We start from the raw sequence: 19,293 nt of genomic DNA, 5'->3' as shown, positions 1-19,293 counted from the left end.
AAGTAACAAGAGATAAAGAAGGACACTACATAATGATAAAGGGCTCAGTCAAACAAGAGGATATAACCATTCTAAATATATATGCACCCAACACAGGAGCACCAGCATATGTGAAACAAATACTAACAGAACTAAAGGGGGATATAGACTGCAATGCATTCATTCTAGGAGACTTCAACACACCACTCACCCCAAAGGATAGATCCACTGGGCAGAAAATAAGTAAGGACACGGAAGCACTGAACAACACAGTAGAGAAGATGGACCTAATAGACATCTATAGAACTCTACATCCAAAAGCAGCAGGATATACATTCTTCTCAAGTGCACATGGAACATTCTCCAGAATAGACCACATACTAGGCCACAAAAAGAGCCTCAGAAAATTCCAAAAGATTGAAATCCTACCAACCAACTTTTCAGACCACAAAGGCATAAAACTAGAAATAAACTGTACAAAGAAAGCAAAGAGGCTCACAAACACATGGAGGCTTAACAACACGCTCCTAAATAATCAATGGATCAATGACCAAATCAAAATGGAGATCCAGCAATATATGGAAACAAATGACAACAACAACACTAAGCCCCAACTTCTGTGGGACACAGCAAAAGCAGTCTTAAGAGGAAAGTATATAGCAGTCCAAGCATATTTAAAAAAGGAAGAGCAATCCCAAATGAATGGTCTAATGTCACAATTATCGAAATTGGAAAAAGAAGAACAGATGAGGCCTAAGGTCAGCAGAAGGAGGGACATAATAAAGATCAGAGAAGAAATAAATAAAATTGAGAAGAATAAAACAATAGCAAAAATCAATGAAACCAAGAGCTGGTTCTTCGAGAAAATAAACAAAATAGATAAGCCTCTAGCCAGACTTATTAAGAAGAAAAGAGAGTAAACACAAATCAACAGTATCAGAAACGAGAAAGGAAAAATCACGACGGACCCCACGGAAATGCAAAGAATTATTGGAGAATACTATGAAAACCTATATGCTAACAAGCTGGGAAACCTAGGAGAAATGGACAACTTCCTAGAAAAATATAACCTTCCAAGATTGACCCAGGAAGAAACAGAAAATCTAAACAGACCAATTACCAGCAACGAAATTGAAGCGGTAATCAAAAAACTACCAAAGAACAAAACCCCCGGGCCAGATGGATTTACCTCGGAATTTTATCAGACATACAGGGAAGACATAATACCCATTCTCCTTAAAGTTTTCCAAAAAATAGATGAGGAGGGGATACTCCCAAACTCATTCTATGAAGCTAACATCACCCTAATACCAAAACCAGGCAAAGACCCCACCAAAAAAGAAAACTACAGACCAATATCCCTGATGAACGTAGATGCAAAAATACTCAATAAAATATTAGCAAACCGAATTCAAAAATACATCAAAAGGATCGTACACCATGACCAAGTGGGATTCATCCCAGGGATGAAAGGATGGTACAACATTCGAAAGTCCATCAACATCATCCACCACATCAACAAAAAGAAAGACAAAAACCACATGATCATCTCCATAGATGCTGAAAAAGCATTTGACAAAGTTCAACATCCATTCATGTTAAAAACTCTCAGCAAAATGGGAATAGAGGGCAAGTACCTCAACATAATAAAGGCCATCTATGATAAACCCACAGCCAACATTATATTGAACAGCGAGAAGCTGAAAGCATTTCCGCTGAGATCGGGAACTAGACAGGGATGCCCACTCTCTCCACTGTTATTTAACATAATACTGGAGGTCCTAGCCACGGCAATCAGACAAAATAAAGAAATACAAGGAATCCAGATTGGTAAAGAAGAAGTTAAACTGTCACTATTTGCAGATGACATGATACTGTACATAAAAAACCCTAAAGACTCCACCCCAAAACTACTAGAACTGATATCGGAATACAGCAAAGTTGCAGGATACAAAATCAACACACAGAAATCTGTGGCTTTCCTATATACTAACAATGAACCAACAGAAAGAGAAATCAGGAAAACAACTCCATTCACAATTGCATCAAAAAAAATAAAATACCTAGGAATAACCCTAACCAAAGAAGTGAAAGACTTATACTCTGAAAACTACAAGTCACTCTTAAGAGAAATTAAAGGGGACACTAACAGATGGAAACTCATCCCATGCTCGTGGCTAGGAAGAATTAATATCGTTAAAATGGCCATCCTGCCCAAAGCAATATACAGATTTGATGCAATCCCTATGAAACTACCAGCAACATTCTTCAATGAACTGGAACAAATAATTCAAAAATTCATATGGAAACACCAAAGACCCCGAATAGCGAAAGCAATCCTGAGAAAGAAGAATAAAGTAGGGGGGATCTCACTCCCCAACTTCAAGCTCTACTATAAAGCCATAGTAATCAAGACAATTTGGTACTGGCACAAGAGCAGAGCCACAGACCAATGGAACAGACTAGACAATCCAGACATTAACCCAGACATATATGGTCAATTAATATTTGATAAAGGAGCCATGCACATACAATGGCGAAATGACAGTCTCTTCAACAGGTGGTGCTGGCAGAACTGGACAGCTACATGTAGGAGAATGAAACTGGACCATTGTCTAACCCCATATACAAAAGTAAACTCAAAATGGATCAAAGACCTGAATGTAAGCCATGAAACCATTAAACTCTTGGAAGAAAACATAGGCGAAAACCTCTTAGACATAAACATGAGTGACCTCTTCTTGAACATATCTCCCTGGGCAAGGAAAACAACAGCAAAAATGAGTAAGTGGGACTATATTAAGCTGAAAAGCTTCTGTACAGCAAAAGACACCATCAATAGAACAAGAAGGATCCCTACAGTATGGGAGAATATATTTGAAAATGACACATCCGATAAAGGCTTGACGTCCAGAATATATAAGGAGCTCACACGCCTCAACAAACAAAAAACAAATAACCCAATTAAAAAATGGGCAGAGGAACTGAACAGACAGTTCTCCAAAAAAGAAATACAGATGGCCAACAGACACATGAAAAGATGCTCCACATCGCTAATTATCAGAGAAATGCAAATTAAAACTACAATGAGGTATCACCTCACACCAGTAAGGATGGCTGCCATCCAAAAGACAAACAACAACAAATGTTGGCGAGGCTGTGGAGAAAGGGGAACCCTCCTACACTGCTGGTGGGAATGTAAGTTAGTTCAACCATTGTGGAAAGCAGTATGGAGGTACATCAAAATGCTCAAAACAGACTTACCATTTGACCCAGGAATTCCACTCCTAGGAATTTACCCTAAGAACGCAGCAATCAAGTTTGAGAAAGACAGATGCACCCCTATGTTTATTGCAGCACTATTTACAATAGCCAAGAATTGGAAGCAACCTAAATGTCCATCGATAGATGAATGGATAAAGAAGATGTGGTACATATACACAATGGAATACTACTCAGCCATAAGAAAAGGGGAAATCCAATCATTTGCAGCAACATGGATGGAGCTGGAGGGTATTATGCTCAGTGAAACAAGCCAAGCAGAGAAAGAGAAATACCAAATGATTTCACTTATCTGTGGAATATAAGAAAAAAGGAAAAACTGAAGGAACAAAACAGCACCAGAATCACAGAACTCAACAATGGACTAACAGGTACCAAAGGGAAAGGGACTGGGGAGGATGGGTGGGTAGGGAGGGATAAGGGGGGGAGAAGTAGGGGGGTATTAAGATTAACATGCATGGGGGGGTAGGAGAAAAGGGAGGGCTGTACAACACAGAGAAGGCAAGTAGTGATTCTACAACATTTTGCTATGCTGATGGACAGTGACTGTAAAGGGGTTTATAGGGGGGACCTGGTATAGGGGAGAGCCTAGTAAACATAATATTCGTCATGTAAGTGTAGATTAGTGATACCAAAAACAAAGCAAAAAAAAAAAAAAAAAGGGCAGTTCCTGTGTGGTAACCTCCAACGAGTTCTACACAAGGGTATAAAGGGCATATAAAAGTGTAGGCAAAGGGTCTGTTTGTGTTTATACAGAGGATCAAAGCCTAATTGGGCTACCCCGAAAATGAACTAAGATACAATATGAAAAAGAACTTCCAACATCTGCACTCTCTGGAAGACTCATGCCAGAAGATGATCATCAAAAAACCCCAACAAAGATCCACGCACTGCTACAGCTGTAGATGCACTCATCCCACCAGTTCCTGGACTTGCCATGGGAATGAGGAAGGAGATATCTAAGCTGGCCTGTGCATACAGTAAAACAACAAATTTGACTGGATCTATACTGTTGGAACTCAACCAAGAATTTGGAGAAGTGCAAATTGTAGCGCTCCAAACTCTTACAACTACAGACTATTTACTGTTAAAAGAACATATGGCATGTGAACAGTCCCCAGGAATGGGTTGTTTTAATTTGTCTGATTTCTCTCAGACTGTTCAAGTTCAGTTGGACAATATCCACCATATCATAGATAAGTTTTCACAAATGCCTAGGGTGCCTTAATGGTTTTCTTGGTTTCACTGGAGATAGCTGGTAATTACAGATATGCTTTGGTTATGTAACTATACTCCTATTATGTTAATGTGTGTGCGCAATTTAAGTAGTAGCTTAAAACCTATATATGCTGAAGTTACTCTACAAGAAGATTTGTCAAAGAAATAATCAATCTTCCCATGTTTTCTTCCGCCTGCTACTTCTATAGCTTTTCTTCTTCCTTCCTAATTACAACTCTTAAATAGAATTCGTGCCTCATATCAAATTTACCGAGTATCATAACTCCTCCAAGTGGTAAAGATACCTCAAGACAAATGCAGGGCATAGAAGCCACAGGACATAAATATGCAAAGAAGTAAAAAGCTAACCTTTTCAAACAATAAGGCTTCCCTCTCACTTACCAACTTCACATTTCCCTGTATGGCCCCGGAAGATGACTGGTTAGCCAGAGACGGGTAAGATTCCTCAAGGGAGGAACAACCTAAGACAGGCACAGTCGCAGGGGGGCCATTAGGTGAGAAATTGGGGATCAACAGAGGTGAGGCTTAGAACCTCACCCCCCCTGTTCTGAGAGAAATCTTCTGCATATGTGGATGTTTTATTGCCCTGGTCTAGCTTGGATTAACACATAGTCTACAGGCACACACCTGATCATCTACATTTGCTCTCTTACAACACTAAGCTATGTTTTCTACCTTTATCTTGCATCTACCTACCACTTCAGCATTTTATTAAAAATAATAATAATAAAGAGAGAAATGTGGTATCCACATATAAATCAAGTATAAAAACCAAATGAGTATTCATATTTGAACTGACTGTTTAGAGTTCATAATGCATGAGCAAAACCGAAAGTTTCTGTGATGACTGCCCTTGTACTGTTCACTATGTAACTTATTCATTATGTAAGAATTTGTTCTCCATGTAAGAACTTGTTTGTTATGCCTCAGAAGATTGGAGACTGACGAAAATTAGGCTTGGGGTGGATTAATGATTGTGCATTGAGCATTGACTCCCCTATACAGAATTTTATTGTCGTTAACAACCATTTGATCAATAAATATGAGAGATGCCCTCACAAAAAAAAAAAAAAAAGAAAAAAAAAGGACAGACTTCCAATGGTAAAATAAATAAGTAACCGGGATGTAATGTATAGCATAAGGAATATAGTCAAGATATTGTAACAGCTTGGTAGGGTGATAGCTGGAACCTAGAATTATGTATATAAATGTTCTACCACTGTGTTGTACACTTGAAACTAATGTAATGTAATACTGTGCGTCAACTACCCTTCAATAAGAAATAATTATTTAAAAATAAAAAAAAAAGATACGGCAGTATGAATTATAAGATAAGGACATATAAAATAAATCCTAGATAGGACTGTTGGAAGGTTATATAAACAACTGGAAAAAAATATTTTGAAGAGGTTGTGTGTTTTTATTTGAGAAGGATGACATTAAATAAGTGAAGGAGTTTGTAAGACCCCACTAGTGAGAGATACTAGCTGGGCATTTATTTAATATGCCTTTAGAGAAAAGCCAGCAGATAGGCATTAAAATCTAGGGAAAACTTATAGGTCACAAAGCTTTTTTATGGCAATTTAGGGAAGTGGCTTCAGGCAGGAGGCTGTTGTCAATACTGTCAGCATAGCCAGGAGAGCTGGGCCCCGCTGGGTCTGGCAAGCTGAGACTTTAGAGAAATCACTCAGTCCCTCTCAGCTTCAGTTTCCTTATTTGAAAAACAAGGACGACTAAGATACTGAGGTTCCTTAGGTCTTTAAGATTGTGTGTGGTCTCTCGGGGAGACAGCAGGCTGACTGGTGTAACCAAGGTGAGTGTGGGCCTCTCTTCCTGATGGTTCTGTGTTTAGAGGAAGACTCAAACTGTGTATTGGTAGAGGGATGAGAGAAACCTTTGACCTCCTGGAAATGACTGTAACTCAAGTCCCAGTCTCTTGTTAATTTTCTGTTAACTTTTTATGTTTGATGAGTCAGAAATGCAGATTCTCTTAGAGGGTTAACAAGATTGATTATATAATCACCTCAGATTGCAGGCCTGTTCTTCTGTAATGATTTTTGCCATTTGCCCTTTCTTAATCATCAAGATAGAAGGACATTTTGATCAGTAAGAACCTTTGTTTTTTACTTCAGGAACCCTTATTACATTTAAATTATTCTTTTTTTTTATTATTAAGTATCATTGGTATACAATCTTATGAAGGTTTCACATGAGCAATACTGTGGTTTCAACATTCACCCATATTATCAAGTTCCCCCCACACCCCATTACAGTCACTGTCCACCAGCATAGTAAGGTGCTAAGAGTCATTACATCCATGCTATACTGCCTCACTGAAATTATTCTTAACAGAAAATTATCATGTGCTCACCTTGGCAGGATATCCATATTCTTTAGCTAGGTAGGCAACTTTAAATATTTTAGAAGAGTAGATGATGAAATATCACAAAACCTTAGGAATGAGGGAAACTTGTCTAGTTAATCTGCCAAGGTGAGCTGATGCATATGTGGGCCTGTGCGTGCCCCCAGCCCCACTCAGATTATGCAAATGTGTGCACAACTGCTTAACTAAAATGTGCTGCTATTGACCATTCCTAAACTGCCGGTTACTTTTGTGTTTCAGGGACTCAGTCACAAATATGCTGACTAAAAATAAAGTTTCTGAACAACTTCATGAAGGTTGGACTTGCAGAGATCGTAAGGCCTGACAGTGGTAACTCTGTGGTAAATGGAGGTTACTTTCTAGCACTGTTGCAGATTGTAGCTTAGAGGCAATTTGGAGTCTATAACTAATTTATTAGGCCTTTTGTTGTAAAAATAAGAGTTGGCAGGATCCCCATAGAGTCTTTTTTTTTTTTAAGGGTTGAAGAGAGGACTTGGAGCGATCCATGTATTGGTCAATAACATTTGGAACATTTTGTTCAAGCTTCAGTATCATAGCCACATAATGTGGCTTTAGGTCTGCTGTTTCTTCCCATGCCCCGTAGTCCACTCCTCCTGAGTCTTTACTACAGCTGTTTATTTTTTTAATTTTGTTTTTAACTGTGGTAAAAAACACACAACAAAAAATTTACCATCTTAATTATTTTTAAGTGTGTAGTCAATAGTGTTAAAAACATTACTTTATTAGGTAGCAGATCTCTAGAACATTTTTATCTTGCAAAACAAACCCTATGCCCATTGAACAACAGCTCCCTACTTCCCCTTCCCCTCAGCTCCTACTTGATTTCTTTGAATTTACTCTAGATACCTCATATAAGTGGAACCATACAGCACCCATCTTTTTGTCAGTGATTTGTAACATCCTCATAATGCCTTAGCATAATGTCCTCAAGGTTCATCCATGCTGTACCATGTGACAGGATTTCCTCCTTTTTTAAGGCTAGATAATATTCCATTATATATATATATATATATATATATCCCACATTTTTCTCTATCCATTTATCCATTGGTGAACATTTGGGTTGCTTCCACCTCTTGGCTCTTATGAGTAATGCTGCAGTAAACATGGGTGTGCAAATTTCTCTTTGAGATCCTGATTCCAGTATATCCAGAAGTGGGATTGTTGGATCATCTGTAGTTCTATTTTTAATTTGTTGAGAAGCCTCCATACTGTTTTCCACAGCAGCTGCACCATTTTACATTCCCACCAACAGTGCACAGGGTTCCAATTTCTCTCTGTCCTTCACTGAAGCTTTTTTATGTTACTAAAATAAGGTATAGTGGATAAAAGGTGCCATAATGGTCACAGTTTCCAATTTTCCTGATAGGTAGTAATTAAAAGGGTGATGGAAATGGTAATAAAAAAGTGAGTGGAGTGGTAGTCACAGGTGAGCATGGCACATAAGTCTCTCTCTTACCTCACTTTATTCCTTACCTGTCATTAAAATTCTAGTTATAATGAATGAATCCATTTGTCATATGTTTTGTGAAAAAATGCCTTCTGAGTAAACTTTCCCTCAGGACATCGTAAAAATAATGCAGAAAGGTCCTGAAGAAAATTGAGATAAGGGTCTTTGGACAATTATTGTAGCTGACTGTGAGTCTGGCTCTGCGCTGGGCTGGGAGGATGAGATCGAAGCTGCTATGCCACAGTCTGGATCTTCTCTCTGTGCTCGTACAAATTGGACATCAGAGAACATGGAAAGATATGGGTCGTCTGCCACTTAGTTTGAGCTTGTCAGCTCCAATTTTGTGTTGGATGATGGAAAATGAGTTGCAAGAGGGGGTGAGGATAAACCCTCTCTGATTTCAGGCCCTGGGCCCACTTCACTGACAGAGAGGCATGAGAAATGCATGCCACTTCCTTGGTTCTCAGCTCCCTATACCTTCAGGTTTGCTAGAAATGAAAGCGGCAGTAGGAATTCAGAAGGCATACTTTCTGATTTCCAGTATGCAGTAACTCTGTATCCCTGGGTATGCACCTCTGCCTCATTTTCCTTATCTATAAATGAGATGAATTTTGAAAGATCCTTGTTGACAGATGTTGGGAGTTCTGACTCTCATCTCATCCTTGTGAAGGACTGAGGCATGGACTAGAGAGTGTTACATAAGGTGGAATAGACTTTGCAGTTCACCATATGGTGCCAACTCCCTCACAGAGCCTTTGCTGTGTTCAGGCGTCTGAAATGGTTGAATCGTTTTTGAACAACTGTTTCTCAGAGGATACTGGGCCAGGGGGTGTAGAGTGAAGGTTATATAAGACTTGCATATGCCCTAAAACAGATTATGATATATTTCCAAGAGCATTATATTCAGAGGACTAGAGATTTTCTATTTTAGATCGCTTGATTTTTAGGGAGAGCCTTGGAGTAGCCAAGGGGACCAGCTTGGGTCACAAGGCCAGTCAGTGTTAAGAACTGGGACTAGAGTCCACTTTTCACTTCTCTTGAGTCTTTAACTGGTGCATTTTCCATTATTTTCATTAGGGAGATAAGACTGGTGCACAGGAAGAGATAAGCAGTACTTTACAGCAGTGCATGCTAGTGTTAGAGGAGGGGGCTGACAGTACTGGTGTAGGGTTTCTGAGAAGGAGCAGTTATCCCAGCTGAGATAACCTGGGAGGCCTTCCCGGAGGAAACAAGTTTTGAGCTGGGTTTAAAGGATGAGTGGATCAAGAGGAGAGGGCAGTGCCAGGACAAAGGCATGTAGATGGGAAAGTCCAGAGTAGGTGATGGGGTACAGATGAGCTTGGCTGGAGCAGAGGGACAGGTAGGAGAAAGGAACGAGAACTTACATTTATTGAGCATCTGTCTTGTGTCAGGCACAGTGTCGGGTCCTTTACCCATCTCATCCCAGCATCCTGAGTAGGGGTTCGACATCCTGACCATGCACTTGTTGGAGGATATATCACTTTCTCCCCACCCCATCTGTGTACTTGGGGTCTGTCCTCCTTAGAGTAAAAAGTAAGTTCCACTGTGATCTAGTGGGAAAGCACCTGGTTTAAAATGAGGAAAAGAAAAGAGGGAACAATTGTCTATTTTTGTAAAGAAGGTCTTGGAAGTGGTTGATAGTGTTTAATTGTTTTACCTTAAGCCTGGAGCCTGCCTTCCAGTGAACGGCAGCTGGCGTGCCTTGGTGCTCCTGTGTGACCGGCTGACCATGAATTATTCAGGGCCTGTTCCCAATGAGTGGCTGCCTAGCAAAGTCCTATGGGAAGGAGGCTGTGCTATCTCATTGAGAGATTGGCAGAAGCTCAGGTGCTGAGGAGGAAGGTATGACTGTACCCTTAAAATATTTCACATCTAACATGCCAGGGCCACATGCAATGTTCCATAGCCCTGCAGCTGGGTAATGGGGACCTGCTTTTCAAAGGTGATATTTCAAGAAATATCACCCCCCACTTCAATTAATAAGTTCAATAACCTATACTCTCTCATGTTACTATGGCCCATGTTGGGAGGGACTTGTTTAGAAACCACATGAAAATCACAGGTAAGATGGTCTATCAGCAGAAAGCATTTGTGTGGGAGAAACCCCACTCTGCTCTAGTCTTTTCTCAGCTAAGTAGGGAAATGCTGTTGTCGATCCTTTCAGAACGGTTCTTCTGTGACTGTCGCTGCTATCACCGACCTCCTTTGTGGCATGCTACTGTGTGCATGTGGGTTCTATTTCCTCAGGTAGGTTGAAAGTGCCTGCAGAGAAGAAATCACTCCTTATAACCCGTGGGCCCCTCTGATGGCCTCTTGGGTGAGACTGAGCACGTGTTGGGTCCGTTAACCTTTGCTCACTGTAGACCAGGAGGTTTGGGGCCTGTGTCTTGACGATGAGGTTTGTATCCCTCCTGCCTTCCTTCTTCCCTTTCCTCTCGAACACCCATTCGATCTGCTCTTTTCACCTTTGCTCCTTACAGCCAGTCTATGTTAAAATCCTGGAAAAGGTAACATGGGTGTGAATACCTGAGGGTGGGGTCCAAAGAACAGATTTTTATTTCCTCTTTTCCTGTTTCTTTCCCATGAGCTGTGCTGCCATAAACTAGCTCTTATCACTGTCCATCTGCCCCGTGTAGAACTCTGACCTGGTGGCTCTGAACACCTGCGTGTGCCAGCCTTTTCCCTCCATGTTGGAGATGGGAAACAACCAAAAGTCCTGGGCGAGAGTCGGCCTGGTCCCAGCTGCATTCCTCAAGTGCTCTTTTCCTTTGAGCCACTCGTCCTGTAGCAGAGCCCAGTCTTGGCTTTGACTGGTATTATATTCACAGGCATAGCAACACCTGTTTACCAAAGGTGAGGCCTGCGGACTGAGGCATTCTTTTGCCCGAACAGGGAAATTTGCATGTACAGATAACAGACATGATAAGAATGCAGGGATAAGGTTTGGCTGGGGAGGAAGATTCAGTAAACTACATTCCTTCCCCAGGACTTTGTGTGCTTGTTACTGAGTGTAATTTGGCCATTTTTCTCCTCAGCAGAAATGTCACGTGTTTTGTATTCAGTTCTGCTGTGACCATTTGAACAAGAAATAGAAAAAGAATGTAAATGGAAATTAAATTTGCCCTGGTATTTCATATTGAGCCATATAACTAGATGATTCTGTGGCAGGTAGGGTGGTTGTGTGTGTGTGTGGAAAGTGGGTCAGGAGGGGAGAGGGAGAGAGAAACATCCATGTCTTCCAAGGAAAAAAGATAGCAATTATTGTAGATGGAAAAATACCTTTAGCCTTCCTTAGTAATTTTAAGTCCTGAAGTATCAAATCTGACAGCTCCACCTCAAACATTGGTCTTTCTAAAAACATAAGCCCTTTATAACTTGTTTCATAGTGAGTATTGTGTATTTTCTATTCCTGAGGTGTTAACTGCTTTTATATCTATAAAATATGATTATGGATTTGTCTTTCCCAGTGCATAAGGGGGTGAGAAGGGAATAGGGTTTGTGAGTACTCCCCAGAGAGGCAACTGGTTCTGCTGTTTTCAACTGTCCTTGTTCCAAAATCCAAAGGGGTGACCGCTCTGGGTCCCAGCCCGAGGTCAGTGATTCCCTGTGAAGCCTGCATCCTTCCTCTGGTAGCCTCCTTGGTGAAGAGATGGCTGCAGTTGGGGTAAAATTAGTTTTTGAAATTTCCTCTATGAGGAGTTTAAAGACTAGTCATCATAGCTGCTTGGATAATGCTAAGATCTTTATAAAGAAGTATCTTAGTTATAGAACAACTCTGTGAGTTCGGTCCCCTTACTGTGCCAGTTTCTCAGGCTCAGAATCACAAAGTTAGAAAGTGGCAGAGCTTCCTAGATTCCAAGTGTTTTTAATCACCTTTCCTCCCCTAGCTTTGCATTCCAAACCCTGACCCAGATCAGTGGGCAGGGGCTCTAGGGTAAGCGGGGGTGGTCGAGGCCTTGATCTGCCAGGGTCAGGTGGTTTCTGCTGGTGACTACTTGCAGCTGCCCAGGTTGGGGACCTGAGTGGGAGGTACCACTGGGAAGACAGGAGATGTTCGGAGGGGTGACAGGCTGCCAGTGATGGCACAGGAATGCCAGCATCAGAGATGGGGCCTGTCAGTGGTTCTTTCTGAAAATTGTTCTTTTCATAGGTATGGAGCAGGGAGAGGTTTCAGATCATTTTTTCCATTTTCTCTTTTTGGCTGTATTTTGTTGTGGTATAATTGGTTGCTTAGTTGAGTTTTCTGGTACGTGGGGCAATTTCCATTGAAAAAGGGATGGGTTTTCAAGAGCAGATATATGATGAGGCAGGGCTTGGGCAGAAAAGACTGTAGAAACTAGGTAGATACAGGGTGGGAGGCTCTTGGGCCTTATATTGTGAAGTGGAAATGGAAGAAGAGTGATCACAGTCAGGGATGGGATCCAAGGCCGGGAGAAGTGGGCAGGAGGACCCTGGAGCTGGCAGGAGGTGGGCCCGACAGGGTGGAGAACCAGGGGAATGGGACAGACAGATGACACAAGATTCAGCCCCAGGGAGCATGAATGCAACATGATCCAGAACCGCTCCTCTATCTGGCATTACTAGCCGAAGAGGATTATTTTAGTAATATTTGGATTTCATGTGAAGAAAAGCTCAGGAGAAACTGGCTGTGGTCATCCAACTGTCAAGAAATGTAGCAGTGATGAGCAAAAGGCAGTAGAAAGCTGTGGAGAGTCGGACAGGGCATTTTATATGGAAACCCTGCAGTTTTCTGGCACTCTCTGTTCTCAGCTTCATTCCCAGCCCTTGGGTTGGTCTTTCAAGTTCTTGAATGTGTACAAATCCCATTACTTCTTAGCGTTGTGACCATCCTCTCCCAGACATACTCAATCTTGCTAACGTTTACATGCCCAGGAAAGGAACACCCCATAGGTAGTTGTTCAAGCTTGCTGTAATACAGGAAGAGCATTCATCTTTTTTTTTTTTTTTTCTGTTATCTCCCAGACTACTTAAAGCCTTTCGGAATAAACAGGCTTATTCTCACACCCTCAGTGTTCCCACTGACACGCTACATGCTAAGTTGGGCAGAGTCTTAGTGTACAGGTCCTTCAAGTATGAGAAAAGGAGTAAAACCCAACCAGACAAGACCCATTCACAACAAGAGAACCCTCAGAGTAGCAACCTCTGTGTGAACGAGCAGAGAATGTGCCTGGTCCTAACCTAAACCAAGTGTTGTAGAGGTTCATGTGGAGGCTTGCTTGGATTTTAGGTGTCCTGGTGCCTCTTAGCAAGTTTTATGGTTTTTCTGAAAAGCTTACCAACTATTAGTAAGCTGATACTGTAGAAGAGTGTATAAGAGAAGTGGTGCTAGACCTGGTTAGCCTGCGTACAGGTGTAGCTCTGTCCACTCATCAGCTTTGGGGCCCTGGGCAAGGCTCTGTATCTGTAGGCTTCAGTTGCCTTGTCTGCAAAGTGGGCACAATACCTACCTCACAGGGTTAGTCATTTGAGAGAATGTATGTGAAAGCATTTTATAAGCTACAAAGTGCTGTAATGTGATGTTATGGCCATTCCATTTATGTGAAGATTTATAGTAATTGGGACTGCAAGAACATTCTCCAAGAGGGGGGATCCCAGATCACTAATACTTAGAACCAGCAGGAACTTTTTATGAGCATAGATTCCACCTGTTAGATTTACAGGCAAGGGTTATGAAGCCCAGGGAAGGTCAGCTACACATGCAGTTATGTAGCTTCTTGGTGGCACTTGGGAGATGGGGTGAGCCTGAGCACGTGACTCTGGACTTGGGTCTTTCCACCACACCGCAGCACTTCTAATTTGTTCTATCTGCAAGTAACCATAGGCACTTGGCTGGATCGTTCTGGCATCACAAGGATGGCAGATATGCATTCCTTGGGCTTTAACTGCTTCAATCCCATATCTGATGCTGCCAGTCATTCATGGCTGCCTTTCAGTTCCCCTTAGAATCTTGATGCAGTTGGAAGGCGGGCACAGTTTCTCAGAGGTGGCCACATGTATTTATATCCCTGGTGTGGTGACGGACAGTAGCTTTTTAGTTTAGAAAAGATTGAGGGGGATAGGTTGAACTTGCAGGATCTATTTCTGCAGAAAGCTTGGTTAATACTGAGCATTCTGAAAGCTCACTCTCCTTAATGTTCCCATTCACATGCCAGCCCCATGTTCTGCCTTAGGTGTCTTCAGAATTCTGTTCCTTAGATAACTACAAATAAAACTGTAGGTAGGACCCCTGGCCTCTTATTAAGTCAGAGTTGGGCAAACTCCTTTAAATTCCTTCTTTCCTTCTCAGAATGTCTCCATTCTTTCCCTCTGCCTCGGAAGGTAAGTGTACCTCTGAACTAAGGTTGACTGCTCTACCCATACCCTGAGCCATGTCCCACTGGCCTTTTCCTACCTGTGCCAACTCAGGGCTGAAACCTGTGCACAGAGCACATGTCATCTGGAACCTGCCCCAGAGTGCCTTCCCATGGTCCTGTAGCTCCCATTCACTAGTGTTATCTTCACCATCTTCATCTGCTTGTTCTACCCTTCCCGTCTCTCCTTACTCTCTTAACTCCCTGTGACCTCACTTCCCCTTCTGTTGCCCCATTGATCTCCTCTCATTCACACCTTTTCTTTGACTTCTAATTCTTCTTTTTGCTGCACATGAAGCCACCTACTCCCTTTCTTTCTTGAGTATCTCTTCTTTTGGATTTTCATTTTGTAACTCCTTTGGTTTCTCCCTGTTGTTTCTTCTTTCTCTCAGACCCTGGCCTTCCCCAGGCTCTGCTCGGCCGCTAGTCTTACTTCTCTTCCTAGATTTAAGCTCACTACTGTCTCAACTCTGACTGCATGGGACAGTATCTTCAAGCCTTGAGCTCTAGTTGCCCATCCTTGACTGCTTCTGACATGTCACCCTAGGGAGTTGCAGGTACTCGGCTTCAGCCTGTCTAGAAGGAAATGTTCAGTCCTCCCCTACACCTCACAGCCAGCTCTAAAAACCAAGAGTCTTCTTAAGCCCTTAGTCTTTGTGCCTCCCATGTACAGTTGTAGACACGGTTACCATAGTTCTATAGGTTAACTCTGGGCTTAACCCATTCCTTTTTGTTCCTATTGTCACACCCTAACTTGTCCTTTGACCTGGACAACTTCAGTAACCAACCACCCAAGGGACCTTGCTGACTTCATTTTCACTCCTTTCTACCCAACCACTGCCAGATTAATCATCCCTAGAGCCCAACTTAGACCCCATCCTCCTCTGGCTCACAAGTCTCCAGTGGTGCCTAGACCAGGCTTAATTCCAAGCCTGCTCTCAGCTTCCCGTGTACCTGACAGTCCCTTATGCCCCATTCAGATGGCAGTGCTCGCTGGTGCTCTCCCTGGGATGCCCCTGGGTGCCTTTCCTTGTGCTACTTTCCCCCCAGGAGAGGGCAGCTTCCCCGAGCCAGCTTGTTGACAGTCTACCTGGGTTTCAAGGCCTGGCCATATGCCAGGCCCTCCTGGAGTCATTGCTGTCTGCCTTCCTAGGCAGATGTGACCTCCTCGTCCTCTGAACTCCTGGACTGCCCCTCCCCTCATCCTTACTCTAGTCCTCTGGTATTGGACTGTTTGTACATCTGTCCCATTTCCTTGGCCAGCCACTCTCCCAGTCTTCTTAAAATACTCCAAATCAATGGACAGTGTGTACCAGTGCCTAGTACACCATTGGCATCCATTAAATACTAAATGGAATAAAGAAAAAGTGCCTCTGGCTGCCTTTACCTCCTCCCCACTGCTGAGTTGGAGGTGGTCAGATGAATCAAAGAGGGTTGTGTGTCCTCATCTTCCTATGGTCCCATCCCACCAAATGGATTCCCACTTTGCACCTCTTGTCCCTGCAGGGTTATTAAACCATTCCCCAGCCTCAAAACCTTTCTTTCTAATTCTTGACATAGGTTCACTCTGCCTGGCTTGTTCTAAGTCTGTTCTTCAGGATTCAGTGTGGCCATGGTACTCCCAGCCTCTACTGTCATCACAGTGTATGTAACCTGGCAAATTGGCTTATTTCACCTACTTCACTGTATCAGTGGGGACTCATACTCTTATTCGTTAAGTGGCTTAAAGATTACAAATAAAGCATTATAAATTGGTAAGCACTTTTCAGTCTTTTTCCATGCTCATTGTTGGACACTTAAAAACATCACTTCACCAGTGTATTTCATTGTGAAGAGGAGTGTGTAAAGAAATCTTAATGAGAAAATTCTTTTATTCTCATCTTTGTAGGCTTGTTGTGATGTATAGGGGAAAAAAATGCAAGAGTTGCATTTTGAAAAATATACTCCTAGTTTTGAATAGTGTGGCCATTTTTAGGGCATTTCATATCACCCTCAGTGACCTTGTAAAGGTAGGCATTAATTATGGCTGTCTGACAGCAGAGTTTTAGAAAGAATCTAGGGTTTCTTTTAAGGTCATAGGTGATTAAGAGGCTTGGTCAGTACTAGAAACTCAGGTCTTGGGAATCCCAAACGTGTTTTCCAGTAACCCCACCGTCTGCCACCTTCCTGTCAAAGAGTTGTGGCATTCAAATGGCTTTAGAAAATGCTCTACATCTTGAATGGTGAGAACTGTCTTCAAATCCTGGGCTTGGCTTCAGAGAGCTGAAGGTTGACACGGAATGTATGAGTGGGGGTTGTTCGGTTGATCTGTTCGCTAGACTCTAGGTTTGTTTTAATTGTAGTTCCAGACGGGATGCAGTTTCTTGAATTACAAGTGCCCTGGGTACTAAAGTAAACCTGGGGTGGAGGCCCACCTATTCCTTGCAGACTGGAATCCTTTAGGGTTGAAATTACCTTCCTCAGTGAGTACTGCTGCAGGGCTTGGTGCTGGGAATGCCACATTGGTCATTTGTTGTCTGCCTGTGTTTAGGAAAGGAGGAGCGGGGTAGGAAGATAGGATCAATTATTTCCCTTCTGTATGTTGTTTTCTTTGTAGCGGGTTTTATTTTTGGTGGAGATTGATGGGAAAAGAAGCTAGGAAGAGAGTTTTTAAAATCTGAAGAACCCAAAAAATTTAGAGGCCTTGTTTAACAAATCAAAGTGGGATTTGAGGGTCATTTCTGTTCTCTTTATCTCCTTATCGGTTCATAAACTCCTCCAGGTCAGGGATCTTTGAGTTGTTTACCTCTGTACCTTTCTCCCACAATGCCTTGCACATTGGTGGGCCCATAAATCTTGCATCAAATTACTACTATAGGACCAGTATAATTTACAGAAAATCTCCGGCTTAACATCTTGTGATGGCAGCAGAATACTGTTGAGATTATTCCGTGGACTTGATTTACACCTCCCCTCGTCGCATCCTTGCACCGTACCCACTGGCTAGGCCAGCGCCCTGTGGCTGGCGCCCCGCAGAGGGGATGCCGCGCGCACCCAGGTGCGCGGCCTGCGCAGCCGCGTTATCCTGGTGGAAGCTAAATACTGGAGGAGCTGCCCCGGCCGGGGACCTGCGGGCTCCTTACTCTCCCGGGCCGCCTCTTTTTCATGTGATAGTAATCGGAGACTTTTCCGTTACGTGAGGCTCTCAACAAAAGATTGTAATTCCAGCAGCTCTGTTTGGGAAGGTACCACTGTGGTGGGCATGTCCTGGGCCAGGCCTGCGGGTCAGCGGCTCCGGGGCGCCGCGGGCGGTGCCAGGGCGGCCGGCGGGTGGGGGTCCGCGGGCTACCGGCCTCCGCGACGCCCCTCCTCGTGGTACAGCCTGCGTTTCCTCTACCGTGCTGTTATGCTAATCAGGTGACATCACCGCCCCGCCAACGGCGAGTGGCTCCTGATTGAATTACAAACCGGCGGCCGCCGCGGGCAGCCGGGAGGAGGTGTGTGCGCCGCTCCCGCGAGCTCCCGGGCTCGGCGACCGGGGCATGCTTAGGATTGGCCGTAATTTTAAAGAATTTTAAGTAGATCTTGCGCCTCCCTCCCTCCGTCTTCCCGCCCCTCTTCTGTAATTTATCTCAAGCTTCTAGCCAGGGGCCACGAAAGGAAGGAAAACAAGGAATTAGGTGCGTGAGTGGTAACTCCTGATCGGGCTAAGGTGGACTCTTCTGCAGCCGACTATCAGATCACCCCACTGGACTTTCAGACCGGAATGGGGCTTGCCTAAGGTCCAGCCCTTTCTCCAGGGGCCGGGAGCCAAGCCTCACGGAAGCGGCTGCGTGTTGGATGGGGATAGGAGGGGGCCAGAGCGGGATTTTCACCGTGCAGTCCGCCAGGGCGTTACGCCGGTCATAATGGAATTGCAGAGGACGTCTAGCATATCTGCGCCACTGTCGCCGGCTTACACGGGGCAGGTGCCTTACAACTACAACCAACTGGAAGGGAGATTCAAGCAGCTACAAGGTAGGCTCCCTCCCAAAGGCTGGGCCTGCTCTGGGGCCATGCCTACAGGGATTCTGAGGCTTTATTGTGCCATATGGTACGTGACCCTAATGAAGTCGGGCGGCGCACTGCCCGGCCCCAGAGCCTCTGGTTGGCTACTAGCGCCCCATTCACTACTTAAAGGAGACAGTTTCTCACTCTCTGTTCCAGAAAAGCCGCCGTTTGGGGTCACCACCGCTCTTTCCGGTACCCTTACTGCTCTCTTGGTTATTAGGTATATCTGCTGCCCACTGCACACATATTTTCTTGTCCTTTTAGCTGTCTTTGCATCTCAGTAGATCAATGCTAATATGCGTGTTAGTATGCAAGTATTTGATTCCCGGTTGCCTGCCTCCCAGCCCCCAGCCTCTTACCCCTGGGAAACCTAAAGGTGTGAAGTGCACTCCTCAACATCAGCCCTTTAGACAATAGCAAAGGGGGGGAGGGGAGTGGTCTTTTGGTTCCTAAGTCTTGGGCAAATTATAGTTTTGATTCCGAAGCTTAATTTTAATTCTTTTGATGTGTTGTGTTGG

General features: G+C 43.5%; 1 protein-coding gene across 4 annotated transcripts in view; it reads left to right on the top strand.

Moving 5' to 3' along the window:
• The window catches only part of SPTBN1 (spectrin beta, non-erythrocytic 1), a 198,414-nt gene that overhangs the window by 76,736 nt on the left and 102,385 nt on the right, over nt 1-19,293 (top strand). Inside the window, exon 1 of one of the 4 annotated variants that reach the window (XM_036925945.2) lies at nt 18,208-18,742. The exons of the other annotated variants lie outside the window; for them this stretch is intronic. Within the exon in view, the coding sequence (XP_036781840.1) occupies nt 18,634-18,742 (109 nt within the window). The 5' untranslated portion in view covers nt 18,208-18,633. Of the gene's footprint in view, nt 1-18,207; nt 18,743-19,293 lie in introns of those variants that run through there. 4 annotated transcript variants of the gene reach the window in all.

Source organism: Manis pentadactyla, chromosome 2 (genome assembly GCF_030020395.1).
Source record: "Manis pentadactyla isolate mManPen7 chromosome 2, mManPen7.hap1, whole genome shotgun sequence".
NCBI classification, from domain to species: domain Eukaryota; kingdom Metazoa; phylum Chordata; class Mammalia; order Pholidota; family Manidae; genus Manis; species Manis pentadactyla.
Note: the sequence above shows the minus strand (reverse complement) of the source record. Positions and strands in the feature narration are given on the sequence as shown.